The sequence below is a fragment of the Phacochoerus africanus genome, chromosome 16, assembly GCF_016906955.1.
Source record: "Phacochoerus africanus isolate WHEZ1 chromosome 16, ROS_Pafr_v1, whole genome shotgun sequence".
Lineage (NCBI taxonomy): Eukaryota > Metazoa > Chordata > Mammalia > Artiodactyla > Suidae > Phacochoerus > Phacochoerus africanus.
This window is the reverse complement of record NC_062559.1, coordinates 28,515,294-28,532,466: the sequence shown is the minus strand read 5'-3', so window position 1 is coordinate 28,532,466 and position 17,173 is coordinate 28,515,294. Positions and strand designations below refer to the sequence as shown.

Genomic DNA, 17,173 nt, shown 5'->3' with positions numbered 1-17,173 from the left:
AGGCACTGTGGAAGGTCAAGGAATGACCAATGACCTCATGTATATTTATGACCAAAGTTGGTACAGCTAATACTACCCGAGGCTCAATTCTGAAAGCCTCAACTCTGCTTTCATCAATGGACCCTATTCTCACCAGTCAAGTTCAAAGTCCTTAGGCTTTTGTTCTCAAAGTACCTAAAAGGGATTGTTAATACCTGCCTTTTGATGATGCTAATTTATTTCCCTTTCTCTACCTTTGTCTTCCAACATTACTGACTATACAGATCAAGCACAAGTTTTGATGTGTGAGCCCCAGGATGTATGACAGTGCAGGTGGCCTTATAAGTGTAGAAATTTAAAAACAAATACTGCATATCACAACAACAACAACAAAAAAAACAGAATAGGAAATAAGATTACTACAATGCTTGCAGTAAATATTCAATTTATATCAGTTACAGATACATGCAAATGCATAGATTTATACCTACTGGTCATGTTTTACAACATTTCTCACTGTGGGTTATGGGCAAATAATTTGAGAAACGCTAAACCATTTCAGACTCAAAATCTCTTCTTTATAATACACACTAAATTTTGTAAAGTTCATTAAAACAGCTGTAAGTTTGTTAAAAACAGTTGCTTCTGAGTCAATTCTAAAGTTGTATGAATGGTACTAGCACAGATTAGCTCTAAAGAATTATTTGAAAAGTAAACTGAATTTGATATATCTTGATTAAAAGAACAGATCAGAAATCTCTGTACTTTTGTCATTACTGTCAGAAAACATGGACTAGTAGCCTTCCCCTAGGGAAAGGGCTTGAGCCCTGAGCTTCAGAAGCCTGTGACAGACATCTCAGTCTGCTTTAGGTTCTTCCAAGTTTGATTTAGTTTCATAATATTGTTTTCAGTTCAGTCATTTTATGGATTTTATTTTGTCAATCTAAAGTAGATACTGACAATGCTTACTGTTTAGGTAATCACTAAGCTCAGGAAAGAAGCTGGTCCTAAACTCTATAGGACTTCTAATGACCTTGGAAATATTACAGGGTAGAGCCTGCTATGGGCATCCCATTACCTGAGTGCTATGGATTATTATGAGTGGGCACAGAATAAGAAGACAGCATTGGGACTTGAAAAGAACCATGGATTGCAGAACCCTCTGGTTGTAGGAGAGGTGACTTGGGGCAGGGTGCCAAGAGTTTCTTAGCCTCGCTATTTTTCTTTTTTTCCTTTTTGCTTTTTAGGGCCGCACTTGCGGCATATGGAAGTTCCCAGGCTAGGGGTCAAATCGGAGCTGCAGCTGCTGGTCTATACCACAGCCACAGCAACATGGTATTCGAGCCCCACCTGTGACCTCCACCACAGCTCCAGGCAATGCCAGATCCTTAACCCGTTAAGTGAGGCCAGGGATCGAACTCGCATCCTCATGGATACTAGTTGACTAGTACAGGAACTCACTGAGCCTCATTTTTGATATCTGTAAATGGAGATGGTAACCCTCATGGTAGAACACTTCTGCACACTATCAATGGATAAAGAGGGGAGAGGTATAATCCTTGTTACAGAAAGTCTTCTGGGGGAGTCTACTGATTCTCTTCTGCTGACATCTAATGACTTTATTCCCTAAATCAAAGCCACTAACTTTAGGAAATAAAGGCAAGCTTTTGAGATCAGAATGCATCCTGTTATAAATACATAACACTTATCGTTACAGTGAGAGTTAATTTTTTTTCAGTGACTCTCCACTGGATCGTTTTAAACAGTGGTCATAATTTATTATCACATACTTGGGGTAATTACAAAACTCTGGCATGTATTGATATGTTTAAAAACCATATTAAGTTTTTATTAAAAACAATAAAGCTTAAGTATGAAAATATATTAACAGGAGTTCCCATTGTGGCACAGTGGTTAACGAATCCAACTAGGAACCATGAGGTTGCGGGTTCGGTCCCTGCCCTTGCTCAGTGGGTTAAGGATCCGGCGTTGCCGTGAGCTGTGGTGTAGGTCGCAGACGCGGCTCGGATCCTGCGTTGCTGTGGCTCTGGCGTAGGCCAGTGGCTACAGCTCCGATTCGACCCCTAGCCTGGGAACCTCCATATGCCGCGGGAGCGGCCCAAAGAAATAGCAAAAAAGACAAAAAATATATATATATATATATATATAAACAAAAACAACTTTTTTTCTGTTTTAAAAAATATAAGATTTGGGGGAGTTCCCGTTGTGGCTCAGTGGTAACGAACCCAACTAGGATCTATAAGGATGCGGGTTTGATCCCTGGCCTCGCTCAGTGGGTTAAGGATGCGGCATTGCCGTGAGTTGTGGTATAGGTGGCAGACATGGCTTGGATCCTACATTGCTGTGGTGTAGGCTGGCAGCTGTAGCTCTGATTTGACCCCTAGCCTGGAAACCTCCATATGCTGTGGGTGCAGCCCTAAAAAGCAAAAAAAAAAAAAAAAAAAAAAAAAGATTTGGGGCATCACATCCTTTTATTTAGCAACCCCACTGCTATAAAATTGCCACAAAATTACATAAAAAAGATTACTGTGGTATACAAAGGGGCTCCTGAGGGCCTAATCAGAAAACCACAATGCATAAGAGGCTGGAACACCTTTTCATTCTCACTCAAATTATCATCTCCTTTGGGGAGAACATTTATAATTTGATGATTGTTGATTATGAAACAACTATTATCAAAGCCAAAAGGAATAGTCTAACATCAGAGATAGATATGTTATGCCCTCTTTGTCGTTAGAATGAAAACTTACACATTTCTTTTCTATATGTGACATCCCATAATACAGAATGCATTTAATAATTTATTAGAATATAAACTATGAGGGCAGGGATTTTTATCTCCTGTTTTCACTGCTCTATTTCCAGTGCTTAGAAAAAAACTTGATATGTGTACATCTCACGTATGACAAAAACATGTAAAACTGACTCGCTTGTAAGGACCTCCAACTGGTATCAGTTATATCTATAACCCATACTTCTAAAAACTTAAGGTTGGCTTAAGAATGTCCTTTGGCATGTTTCTCTCCTTTTATGGGTCTATTTTTATTACCTAAGTGTGTAATTGTGTGAAGCCCAAGAAAATCAAATAAATAAAAATCAGATGATTATTAACACAATAAAGACAAACTTAATTTGACCATTCTAGTATGAAAGATTATTTTTCAGGTAAGGGGCTTTCAAATATTTTTGGGACATACCTATTATGTACTTTAATCCATGAAAATATGCACTGAAATACTTGAGTGTTGTTTAGTTGAGTGTATAGTAATAAAAAATAAAAGCCCATTTGCATTCAAAACCCACCTCGTGGGTGCCTACATCTATGCAGGTGACAAGCTTGCTCCCCTTACCTTCCTCAATCAGGTCTGGCTTGTTCCAGGTGGGTGAAGGGAACCGACCAGACTTCTTGCGAGGACTGGTGCTCACCTTTCTCCACGCGCCACTGTCTTTCTTCTTGCTACAACTGCTGTAACTTGAAACTATGGATAAAGGGAAACTGCCCCCTTTGAAATCAGCTGTATGTTGGTCTAGCTCTGAAACAACAGAAAGCACATTTTGCCAAAAGGATAACACCAATCATGCTGTTACACAGACCCAAGCAAAATCCAACATTTCTAATGCTCAAAGAAATAGCTGCTTCAAAATCATAGGCCTGCGATAACCAAGCAGGGGTTTTGTCAACCAGCAAACTTTGCTTTGACATCTGGTATTTAAACATGAACCAGTTATTTAAAAATAGAGCTCATTTTAGCTCAGTGTTGTGAAACATCCATTACACGGAGGTATTTTGCTCGTTACAAAGAGAGACAATAGAACTCCCTAAAAACAAGTTCAAACCTGCATTACATAAGAGTGTGACTTCTTCTCCTCCCATCACGAACCCACATACCTGCTCTCTGGAGGGGACAGCCATGTAGAACAGCTTTATTAAGCAAGATGCTGAGAGCAGCTCTAACCACAGCCTGCTGCCCTTGGCTAGGGTTTCTAGTTGTTTGCCCAAGGCCAGGTTGTCTTTTCAGGGAGGCTCTTGACAAGATTGCTGCTTGAACTCTGGGTGCAATCACAGCATTCCACAGCTTAGACATCCACCTGGTGGAAGAGTGTTTACAGTTGGGACCAGGCCTCTCATGAATCACACTCAACTCTACAGGGGTCTGGTTTGAAGACCATGAAACAAAAGCTAATTGTTTCTATGGATACGCTACCTTTCCCAGATAGTTTTGGAATAAGTGAGGTTATCCAGTACTCAAGTAGTCTGACTTTGTCTTAAAAATATAATGTATTTTGGAGTTCCCTGGTAGGTCAGTGTGTTAAGGATCCAGTTTTGTCACTGCTATGGCATAGGTTCAATCCCTGGCCTGGGAACTTCTGCATGCTATAGGTGTGGCCAAAAAAAACCAAGAAACAAAAACAATGTTTTTTCAAATGAAACTGTTTACATGTCTCGTTTCTTTTCCTCTATAAGATCCTGCAGAACAGGAATCAATGCTTGAGTATTTGTTGAATAAATTGAGTGCACAAATAAATATACAGAAAGGGGAAAAATACGAGCAAAACTTTACAGAATGAAGAAGTGTGGAAAAAAGGTTTCCTGAAAGTCTATGCCTAAATAGTTTAAAATTACTTTCCATTTTCCTTAAAAAGACACATATATCTTAGTATTTCTTTATTTGGGATACATTTTATAATCACTGGCAAATTAAATCTGCCTTCCCCAAGACTGGGGCTCAATGTCTAACTGTGGAGGGTGAGCCTAGTGGAAAGGGGATGGGGGTCAACCAGCCATTGCCTCAGGTGGACTCTGCAGCAATAGCCCAAACTTGGAGCACTCAATACCAATTCAAATTTCTTCAAGAAAGGCTGCACTTTGTTGCAGCATTAAGAAACAGTTAATGGAGGAGTTCCCTTGTGGCTCAGTGGGTTAAGGATCAGGCATTGTCACTGCCACGGGCTGGGGTTTGCTGCTGTGGCACGGGTTCATTCCCTGGCCTGGGAACTTCTGCACGCCATGGGTGCGACCAAACAACAACAACAAAACAAAACAAAACAAACCACAACAACAAAGTTTTCAAAGTTATTAGATATTGACATAAGTCTTTCAAGATCATTGAAACTATCCCTAGGTATCAAGCAGCTATTATCAGCTTCCTTGCTCATTTCTAGTAATAGGTAACTCAGAGGAGAAAAAAAGGACACAGTTATTCCTAAAGATGCTAGGGGGTAAAGACAATATAAGCTTCGGCTAAAAAATATTAAAAAAAAATTTTAAAGTCAGTTCCTTAATGTGGCTGCAGGGAGATAACTCTCCATGGCACTTATGCACCTTTTGTGTCAGCTGTTGCTGTGGACTACCTTTTCAAGGATGTTAATTTGGCAAACAGACTTGGAAAACAGAGACAGTGTCTTCTTCTGGAGCAGAGGGCAGGTTTTTTTCCTGACCACGATAATGAAAATAGTGTTTCCTTCCAGGGCAAAGCATCTCCCATTAGAAGACTGGGTGATTCCATGTAGCTCCACAGCTTTGATGCAAAGCCAGCATCCATCTGGGCTGCTATGCATCACCCTGTGGGACATGAGGAGCTGGGGGACCCAGGGAAAATATGCAGCTGCCATAGGTGATGAAATGCTGGCTCTGACTCAGCATCCTGAACGCAGCAGGCTAACTTGTCAGCTTGCAAATAGGGTAAAAAATTCTCAGGGCCTCTGATTCTTGACAATGACTGTGCTGCAGACAGGAAAGGCCAAACTCAGTGCTCCTAAGAATCTTGAGACTCTGGATGTAAAAAAGCCTTAAATGTAATCATGACACTGATTTTTTTAAAAAGGGCGATTATATGAATAAATGCATTTCGGCTTTTTAACACGCACAGGCTGCAACATTTTTTTAATATAGCACTTCTTCCTTTTCTCCCAATTAGCTGTTATTAAATTGATAGTTTGTCTTACAATAGAGAAGACATATTATTTGCATCCTCTGCTTTCCAAAATGGATTTCTGTCCAGGATTCCAGGAAGTACAGAATCAAATCTAACAGCTAATCACAGAACCCTTACTAAGTAAGCTGGATGGTGACAAATTTTTTCCTCTTTTCAATTTCCTTCTGATTTTCTATTTCATTAACCTTATTCTCTTTACGTCTATTCTCATAAGCTGCTACAAAGGAAAATAGTAAGTCTCATCAATAAAACAGGAAAATTTTCATTGCATCAGTAGAACGTAAGCTTGTTTGTTTTTTGGTTACAGGATACTTGCCTGAATTTCTCATGTGGGTCTTCCCCAGAGGCAATGCATAGCAAGTCACACATGACTCTGATGAGAGTTTTGTAAACAGAGGGAAACTGTATCTATCCAGTCTTAGCACAAATAGTTTCCTTAGGAGCTACCCAACAGACAGGTCATGGTCATCCTCAGACAGGAGCACAGGGCTCTGGCTTTCTGTGCTGATGACAGGAGGCGGCACAGGTGGCCCCTTCAGCTTTCTCACTCCCAACATCCCTAAATGGCCCGGGCTCTACTTTAAAAAGGCCAAGAAGGAGAAATGACACTTACCTCACTGTCTCCTGGGCATGCCCTGGGATTACAGGACAAGACAGGAAATACTTTGGTCCAAGAAGTGCTTCCGGTGTGCCCAAGTGGGCCAGGCACGAGTTGAGCTGGCGCCAGACAGCCAGGGCCCAGTCAACCGTCTTGCACACGGGATCGCAGGGAGAGGGCACCTGACCTCTGAACTAGAGACACAGGGAGGGGGAAGATGGGGGCCTGGTTTAGAACAGTGCTGCTTTTTCTTCTGTTCCTAACAGTCCAACGTTAAAAATCTACATATTTAAAACCATAAAACAAAACTGTAGCCGAATCTGATTTCACCTTCTGGGGGTGGCTGAAGGAGGGATAGGTAATAATACACTCTATTGTGTGTGTTAGCATGAGACACAGATGCAGATCCCCAGCTTCTTATGTGAAAGGAAAGGATTCAGAAGTGATAGTGCAGGAGGACAGCTTGGATGAATTCTTAAACATCAGTTTTGGAAGAAATCTCTTCACGTGTACATAGAGCACCCGTGAGGTCTTGCAAATAGTTAAGTGTTCAAAAAAGAATTCTGAATAAAAGTGCAATTAAATATTTTAAATATTTTGTCTAAGGAACAAGATGGGATATCCGGATCTGCGGCATATTGACCTTGTATTACTTTTAATTTTCCCAGAAGGAACATCTCAGATAAAACGCTCACTTCAACAAAATATACAAAGTTCTGCCGGCATAAAGAGATTTGTTTTCAAATTTGAAAAAGTGCAAATTTTAAGTTACACTGTGTAACACACATAGTTTAACGGGAGCAATTCTTTTCAGAATTCTATTTTATGAAAGAGTCCCTTTTTGTAGTACAAAGGATTCAAAAAAAAGACAAAGATTTATTTACTATGAGGGGAAATCTGTCTCAAATATGTAGAAGTCAGATATAGCAATTAACTCTGTATTTTCTAAGAAAGATTCATGTAAATCACTACTTTACCAAGTAATTATGGTATTAAGACTGAGGATAATATGTGAATATTTGTATGTCCTTCATGAAGGGACAGAATTTGACCAAGGAAAAATGAAACAGTGGTTCGGTGATCTTAGCAGCCCTGTTAAAGTGACATCAGTGTGTTACACAAGACTTTGGGATGTGTTACTATGAATTCCCTTTCCTTCAAAAGAGGAACACTCATATTCCTCCCACTTTCTCTGATATTCTTTCAGCAAGAATCATGAGTTGACCAGCTACGATTAGTTGAATATTAACTGAACTTATATTACTATTCAATTTTCTACTAAAAAAAAGTATAATTAGTTTTTATTAAATACTAGAAGCCTGGTATTGTCCTAACAAGGTCTGTTTACTTATATCCCTAGAAGGAACTAGAAGAAGTTGTTATCACCTGTCAGTGTGCTTTAACTGCCCCCAAAGATTCAGTCCCATTCTGCAGGCACACAATTGCTGATGTTTTGTAGGACTCATGCATGCCCACTGCACACCTTCCCCAGGAATACACTTTACTAACCTACCTGAAGTGATTCCTGGTAACTGGAAGGTGTTGCCCTGCCCCCTCCCTGTTCTTCACAACACACCCCACTTGCCTGTTCTCACACACAATGGAGGAGAGTGCAGAGCTTGAACCTTGGAACTTTCCTTTCAAAAGAAGTAAGATCAATCCTTTTCAAACTGTGTTTACCAGAGAGCCAGGGGGGAGGGAAGGGGGACTACACTTTACCAGAAATAGTCCTGTATTTACAAAACAAAACTGGTTAACTGGTACCTTTCAACCCAAATTCATGACACGTTTCATGTTCTTCTCTTGGGTAAACCAGGGGCTTTGAGGTGTCAGTCCATGTAGGAACCCCCTGGTAAAAAAATGCACCATTCTGGTGACAATGGGGGAGGCTCTGCATGTTTGGGGAGGAAGGGGTTTGTGGGAAACCTTTGTATCTTCCTTTCCATTTTATTGTAAACTTAAAACTACTTTAAAAATAATAAAGTTTTTAAGAAAAAAACCTGGTGCAATTATTTAGGTGAATTTCTTGGCAATAGATTTAAATATTAAAAGTGAAGAAGTTGGGAGTTCCCATCATGGCTCAGAAGTTAACAAATCTGACTCGCATCCATGAGGACACAGGTTTGATTCCTGGCCTCGCTCATTGGGTTAAGGATCGGGCATTGCCGTGAGCTGTGGTGTATGTAGACTGAAGACCTGGCTTGGATCCTGCATTGTTGTGGCTGCGGCATAGGCCAGCAGGTACAGCTCCAATTCAACCCGTAGCCTGGGAACCTCCATATGCCATGAGTGCAGCACTAAAAAGAAAAAAAAAAAAGTGATGAAGTTAATGGAAGTCTCAGTTATTTGAAAAGCTACAAATACATGACTGTCTTTACTGCACCTTTCTTCCTACTGGTTGAGGGAATATAACAGATGTGGTTTGGTCAAAAGCATATATTAATGGCCAGACAACTGACTTCGGCATAACTTGGTGCAAAAGATGTCAGATTAATTTAGGGATTTCAGATATGAATTCAAATCACCAGTAGGAGAGTTCCCATTGTGGCTCAGCAGAGAACAATCTGACTAGTATCCATGAGGATACAGGTTCAATCCCTGGCCTTGCTTAGCAGGTTGAGGATCTGGTGTCGCCATAAGCTGTGGTGTAGGTTGCAGACATGGCTTGGATCTGGCATTGCTGTGGCTGTGGCCAGCGGCTACAGCTCTGATTCGACCCCTAGCCTGGGAACCTCCATATGCCATGGGTGCGGCCTTAAAAAGACAAAAAACAAAAAACCAAAAAAAAAAAAAACCACCAGTAGTAGGCACTCTTCACTGATTTACCAAAGGCATTCCCCACCCTACACTTCTCCAGCCACCCACCTCCCCCTGCCCCACCCCACAGACACATGCACATTCACATGCTCCAACACAACAGACACAGAATTCTGCTCAAGAACTTGGTGGAGAGCTTTGGTCTTGGAAAGGTAGGTCTAGCCATGGTCTGGAGTGAGGGGTGGGTGGGCGTGAAACCAGTCCTGGTTAAGAGACCATTAAGGGGAAGTCTTCTGTTTCTGGGAGTTTCAGAAAAAGGGCCTTTCTTCCCTGATAAGGAGGAGACAGAGGAAGCTGAAGCTCCCTCTCAGACACAGCATCTTGGATCCTGCCTGTGAACAAGTGTGTCTGAGGGTGTGATGCCCGAACCTCTGCCGCTGTGCTATAGTCCTGAAGGGAGGTCAAGACACCCACCAGACCTGGGACCTGACGTCATGAAGGTGTGAAGGGACATCAGCAACACCCACTGCAAGGCATCTACTTATGTAAGGGAAAAAAGCCCTTTGTGTGAAGCAGCTAGCAGTGGGGTTGCGTTACAGCTTAAAATACTGTGCCGATACAATGAAGAGCCTGTCCTCCAAGTGTGGCCTATTATGCAGGATTAAACGATAAAATCTTGCTGAATTGAGCTCTTTTATTTCAAATCCACCCAGATGCTCAGCTTCTGGCCCAGCTGAAGAATACGAAAATAAAGACTAATGTACTAGATTTGGTCAGTGCTAAATTAATTTTGTTATTTTGGTAGAATACAGAATATTTTATTTTTCTGAAAAATGACTAAAAGTGATTATTATTCTTGAAACTGTGTCGACAGATTTCTATTTTTGCTTGTGTGACTTTTTAATATTTACTATAGCACAGTGAAATAGTCAAATATTAAAACTAGCCTGAGTATGGAGTTCCCTTTGCGGCTCAGAGAGTTAAGGACCCAACACTGTCTCTGTGAGGATGTGGGTTCCATCCCTGGCCTAGCTCAGTGGGTTAAGGATCTGGTACTGCCGAAAGCTTCAGCCAAGGTCACAGACATGGCTTGGATCTGTCATTGCTGTGATTGTGGCATAGGCCGGCAGCTGTAGCTCCGATTCCACCCTAGCCTTAAAATTAGGAATTTCAGATACAACCTGAGGCAAGTGTGGCCCTAAAAACAAACAAAGTTCTAGCCTTAAAATTTGGAATTTCAGATACAATATGAGGCAAGTGTAGCCCTAAAAACAAACAAACAAACAAAAACTAGCCTGAGTGGATGGATAATAAAGACTCCAAGGAAGTGGTAGCTTTTTCTTAAGAGTGATTAATTTAGAACGTGGAGAGACTCCTTGAGAATAGTTAACAGAAACAGTAAAATCTATTTGCTTTTTACAATACTTAATATGGTCTGGAAACCCTTATGGGTTTTACAAGCAGAATCCTATTGAACCAATTTTACTTGCTGGAAGCTCTAGCCCAGGTCACCTGACACTAAGGCCTCTCTCGTGGCAACAGGCTGTGCCTGTGGTTTGTTACCTTAGTCACGACCTTCCTCCTCAGGCACCTCTGCAGCAGCCCCTGCATGGGCTCCCCATCCCACCGCAGCTGCACCCAGCGGAAGTGCTGCTGGACCAGCAAGTCGGAGCCCTGGAGACACGCCTTGGCAATGGTTCCCAACAGAAAGCAGTTCTCATGAAAGTAGTAACATTCGGATGTTCCATTTCCTAAAACAAACCAAAAGCAAGGTCCACCCTCAGCAGCCCTGTTAGGGGGCAAATCCAAATAAGTGAGAGAAAGATGACCATGAAGCATGAGCACTGGGGAACAGAAAGATTAGAAGGATCTCAAGAAAGCCCGCTCCTCAGCAGTCTCTCCACTATCTTTACCTTTTTGGAAAGTACAGGGGTTTTCGGTGCTGCGATTTTCCAGAGGTCCCAAAAAGTCCCCCAGTAACTCAGACAATGAAGATTTTTCCAGATTCTCTAAGATGATGATGATTTTCTTGTTAGCAGGAGATTGTTTCACTGGGATCAGACATGCTGCAGTCAAAAAGGAAATTCAGTGATTAAAAGGTTGACAAAAATCGACACAAACTGGCAAAAATGTAAGTGTTAGCAAAGCTGTGGCACAATGGGAATGCTCTTAAATTGCTGGGGGAGTATCAGGATCCTGGAAAACTGTTTGGCGCTATTGGAAACATGAACACACACACACACACACACACACAATGATCCACCACTGGATCTGGAACAGATCCTAAATGGAATCAACCCAAATGTCCTCCAACAAAAGGACAGGAGTGTATTCATACAACAGATAAGCAAGAAAACACATAACAGCCACAGGCACCACACAGAAGACTTTTCACAAAGAAAAAATTAAGCAACAAATCACAAAAGGATACATTCAATATGATTCCTTCATTTAAAGTTCAAACTGGGGAGATGCTAAACATAATTTAGGGATTCATACATAGTAAAATTAGTTTTTTAAAAAAGCAAAGAAATGATTATTACAAAAGACAGACAACTGTTTACCTCCAGAAGGCAAGGTTTGTGAACAGGGGTGGGGCACATGGGCCCATTCTGGAAGGTGGGGAGGTTCTATTTCATAACGTGGTCAGTGGTTAAATCGTTATTTTATTTTAAATTATTCAGTAAAGAACCCGACTAGTGACCATGAGGACACAGGTTCAATCCTTGGCCTCACTCAGTGGGTTAAGGACCTGGCACTGCCGTGAGCTGTGGTGTAGGCTGCAGATGCAGCTTGGATCTGGCATTGCTATGGCTGTGGTATAGGCTGGCGGTTACAGCTCCAATTCGACCCCTAGCCTGGGAACTTCCATATGCTGTGGGTGTGGCCCTAAAAAGACAATCAATCAATCAGTAAATCATTGATCTGTAAAGACGGGTAGTGTGTATTTCACAGATGTGTATTTCACAATACAAAAGGTCAAAATCCTTGAATGACCTTTACATTACAGATATGTAAAATATTCATAAAGTGATGGAGACAGGGCCTCAGAGACAAGCATTTTACAGACCTCGGAGAGGTCAAAGTGACCTGACGATGGGAAGGAAGGACTGCAATCTGGGGCTTGTCAGTCTGGTTTTAGAGGTCCTCACACTAAAGATTGGGGGACTGAACAGCGTATCTACCCAAAGTAAAAGACGGAAAGTGAATGGAAAATTATTACCACATGCAGAAGACAAGTCAGTGGACAAAACACACTTGAAACAGCGCCTGGCACCTGCTAAGCACTCAAATGTTACTACTATTATAGTTAAAAATATATATAATACTTCTTACATATTAATGAATAAAACATTAAATCACTTTATGGTATTTTCTAAGATTCTAAGACACATTAGCCTTAGCTAAATTACCACTGAAAAAAGCAACTTAAAATATTTGCGATTCTGTCAAGTATTCCACTTTTCACAAGCACAATGATAGTATGTTATATTTAATCCCACCTCCTTGTTACTATAGTCACAAACGCATTTTCACGTTCAAAAGAACTCCTTGAAAATTGTAAATGAGTATCTTCTGAGATGGAATAGCTTTTCTGGATGCTATGAAACTTTAAGAACAAAAAGACCAGAAACAAAAACAGTCGTCTCTAAATATAGTTGTACTTCGGGGGCTGTGACACTAGTGTCTGGCAGGTGCTACATCCCTTGCAACACAGCTACTTAGTAAAGAGTGCGGAAATTCTATGTCTCTTAGGTTCAAATGTTATTTCAGAAATACACTTATTATGGAAGTATAAGAAGCCTATAGTTTTTTAAAACGATAAACCAACACATCTTTTATACCCAAAAATTAAAAACAAAAAAGCAACAGAACAGATGGAATGGTTTATGTACCTGCTTTTCTGTAACTAAGGACTGAAAGTCTCCAGTTTTTCCTTTATTTAAGTGCATGGCTAGCTCTAGAAAGTTCTAGAAGCCCTGAAGCTGCTGCGTCCAGCTAGAATGGGTCTACAGGAACATGTAATTGCATCTTAACAAATGTCTTCCTGGCCCACTTGCTCTATGTATTATGCTAAGGGCTATGGCAGGCTGGAGGTGATGGATTCTAACTGGGGGGATGTGGCATTTCATTTAATTTTTTAAATTTTTTTAATTTTTTGTTTTTTATAGATGTTCCCAGGCTAGGGGGTCTTCTTGGAGCTGCAGCTGCAGCTGCCGGCATATGCCACAGGCACAGCAATGCCAGATCCTTAACCCACTGACTGAGGCCAGGGATCAACCCAACTTCCCTGGGATATTAGTCAGGTTCGTTACTGTTGAGCCACAATAGGAACTCCTGGATTTGGCATTTTAAATTGGACCTACTGGACGAATGGCATCTGAGAGATAAATCAGAAGAAAGCTTCTGAGGTTTAAGCAATGGCATAGGCAGAAGAATAGAGGTCAGGCAGGGTTTAGTCCTAGAAGGGACGGGTGCCTCAAACCAAGGTCAGAATAGTTGCAAGAGTCCATGACCATGAGCTCAAAGCAGCTATGTGTTTCCGGTCAAGATGGGCTGGGAGCCTGGGGCAGAGCCACATCAGCGGGATGGAACCTGGGAGCCCATCTGTGGGCAGCAATCACCTGGGATCCATCACCAGAGGCTGTGATGTAACTGGTCTGCGCTAAGCCTGGGGCCCTGGCATTTTCCATGCAGCCAGGGCGAGACTTGCTGATATGAGGTCTTAGAACCCAGCCACAAAAGAAAAGTGGAAGACCCAGGATGTCATGTCGGAAGGGAGAAACCACCAGCTCTGGCCATCCGTGGATGTCTTTATCTTTCAGGAGGGGGATAAAGAGGATTTGACTCCTGCTTTGAGATCTCAGTCTGGTGTGAAGAAATGACAGGAACAAAACAGGAAAGCACAGCTACAGGCTTTTGTTGCTGAGGTGAGGACAAGAGGTAATGGCTCATCCAGGCCAAGGCTCATAACAAAAGAGTGTTCTGAGTGGAGCTGGTACAGTCCCATGATTGACTGTCTTGAGGGGAGGGGTGGAAAGGAAATATCAGAGGCAACTCTGAGGTCCCACTGGCGAAGAGTTCGCACAGTGAATGGAGGCAGAGGGCATATGCACAGGAGCACCCCAGAGGCAGGGCTGGTAGAGAAGTTATGAGTGTTTGAGGGTCGAGGCATCTCTCCTGCGCTGCCCAGCGGGGGCTGGAAGTGGGACAGGAGCAGCAAGGGAGGATTCAGGCTGGGGACAAATGAGTTTATAGGAGTGCAGGAGGTCTCCTGGAAAGAGACACACAAACTCCCTCTCCTGGGTCCACAAGCAAGGACTGTATTGCTTAGTCCCACACTTAATCGAGAGCTTGTGCTGCTCATAACCATTGGGTTGGGTTTCCACCTCATCTTTGTTCATCTTGAGCTCCCCTGAGGTACCAAGTAGACTTGGGTTTCTTTGGTGAAAAGTTCTTCGACGCTATGGGCCTCATATACTCAACTTTCCATTAACTTCTCCATCTGACCACTTGAGTTCAACATCCTGAAGCAAGCTGGTCTGAAGGTAAATTTTGTTTTAGTTAATAAACAGCATGTGTCTAGCTCGACTTGTATTAAAAGTTCTGGATAGCTAGTTCTAGAGCAAGACTCACTGGCTTAACCATAATGAACATACCACATTTAAACCTAAACCTAAACTCCTTTACGTCTGAGGTGACCCTAAGTCCATAATCTTCTCCTTGGGGATGGAAACAGCCCATCTTTTACACTGTCTACTTAAAAACAAGGCTCTGCAGGGATGATGTCTAGATGAGAAGCAATGGCCAAACCTTCCAAGAGCCTCCAGTAATGCAGGGTCCAAGGCGGAAAATTCATTTACGTAGTCTCCTATTATTACAGTAATTCCACCTGTATTAATTCTGAAGTAGAAAAGTCTCTCGGGAATTCTAAGCATTATTTTAAAATACCAACATAGTGTTTAATTTTTTAAACTACTACTGTCACATGTAATTTTAAAAAGTATCTATCTTGCTAACCCAACTCAATACCTTACACTGAGGAGAAATATGACCCAATGCTTTTATTCCTTTTTTTTTTTTTTTTGGTCTTTTTAGGGCAGCAACTGTGGCATATGGAAGTTGCCAGGTTAGGGGTCAAATCTGAGCTGCAGCTGTTGGTCTACGCCACAGCCATAGCAACACATCCGCACCACATCTGTGACCTACACCCCAGCTTGCAGCAATACTGGATCCTTAATCCACTGAGCCACAACAGCACTCCCAACCCAAGTCTAACACACGTTCACACCCTCCTTACCAAATAACAGAGCCATGTGACATGACTGCCTCTCACAAAAGTCAACATAAGAAGGAATATATTATTTTAAAACAAACACAAAATAACCCTTGCTAGCATAAATGCTATGTCATTCTTTCAAAAGTATTGTTCTATTCTATAGTTTTTCTTCACTGGCACCATTTTAATTCCCATTTAAGTTTTAGATTCTTAAAGCTAATTATTAAAAAAAAATCTCCTTTCTTATAATTTTTCTCTTGTACACTTCTTTTATTCATTCTCTGTGTCTCTTTTCACAGGGGTTCTTTACAGAGTTGTGGAGAGGAACATATAAGGTAACATATGGGCTATGCCTACTGGAAGCTTAAAGTTCAACAATCTAACCCCAGCACAATCTAAGTTTTTTAAAAAAAATTTTTGAGAAAATAAAGTTAAAAAACCAGGAATAAGTTTAGTATACCTTATATTCCTCACTTGTAGTCATGTGATTTGATCAATTTAATTTCTTGCTAAAAAAGCAAAAGAGTAGCCAATAGAAAATAGGAATTATTCTATCCCTTGAGTTGAACAGCCTATGGGCCCCTTTTCTCTCATCCAGATCCCTGACTTTTCTACTCTCTGCCCTTTTCTATCACCCTTGACCAAAAGAACATTCCCTGCTAGGGGTTTTCTGCACCTCAAAAGAGGTGACACCACACTATCCATAGATTCTTCCCTCTGGTTCATGCGAGCTTCCCCAACACTGCTCAGGAGTCCCTGGTGCCCCATCTACTCTAAGCGTATGTCCTCCACGCTCTCACCACTGGCCACCAGGCAACAGCAGAGGGACCTACTATTATGAAAATGATGGTGATAGTAGACAGGGTTTTAGAAGATGAGGATGGACAGCAGCAAGGGAGAGATCCGAAGTCAGACTGTAATGTTCCTGACATAACATTCAGAAAACTTCAGGGTTTATTCTAGGGCCACTGGAGAATAACAGCAGGGAACTGTCATGAGAGCTTTTTATTCTAGAGTGAACTCTCTGGAAGCCTACAGAGGGTTTGTGAAAGGGGTGAGGCCAGAGGACATAAGAAGGGTTAGTGATAAGGCATCCATATGGTCCCTTGAGCAAGAAATGATAAGACAGTAGACAGACTGGAGAGCAGGAGGTAGAGATGAGATACAGAAGGCAGATTCTAAAGAACTTGAGGCTGACCAGGCAAGGTAAACCAAGGAGTCTCTGATGTGCTTAGCTTGCTAACTTGGGCAAGTACAGATGAATCTTGTGTTTGTGCCCTACTTCTGCTATATGAAAAAAGAAGGTATTTGACACTTAGAAATTAATGAACCGAATACAGAATAAAAATCCTTAAATATTTGGAAATGCTACCCTATTTTCCACAAAAGAAAGGAGTAAGAGTAGAGAACTTCAGGTCTCAGTCTGCAGTTTGAAAATTTCTTTTTTCAGATCTAATTCACTCTATCTTTATGCCCCATCTTCAGCTACTGCCTTAACAAGGGCTGAACCCTCTCATCTTCCTTCTTTCTGCCTCCACTGCAAGCGAGTTCTTCTATTTGCTGACAACTAAGTATGACTAATATTCCATTTTCTTTGCCAAC

At 41.6% G+C, this 17,173-nt stretch overlaps 1 protein-coding gene across 5 annotated transcripts in view; it reads right to left on the bottom strand.

The window, feature by feature from the left end:
* Nucleotides 1–17,173, bottom strand: part of CTTNBP2 (cortactin binding protein 2) — a 154,147-nt gene that overhangs the window by 8,227 nt on the left and 128,747 nt on the right. For all 5 annotated transcript variants that reach the window (XM_047763220.1, XM_047763219.1, XM_047763221.1 and 2 more), the window contains 5 exons: nucleotides 11,205–11,357; nucleotides 10,855–11,042; nucleotides 6,550–6,728; nucleotides 3,890–4,089; nucleotides 3,351–3,533 (listed from right to left, as the gene is read on the bottom strand). In XM_047763220.1, coding sequence (XP_047619176.1) covers nucleotides 3,351–3,533; nucleotides 3,890–4,089; nucleotides 6,550–6,728; nucleotides 10,855–11,042; nucleotides 11,205–11,357 — 903 coding nt within the window. The remainder of the gene's footprint in view (nucleotides 1–3,350; nucleotides 3,534–3,889; nucleotides 4,090–6,549; nucleotides 6,729–10,854; nucleotides 11,043–11,204; nucleotides 11,358–17,173) is intronic.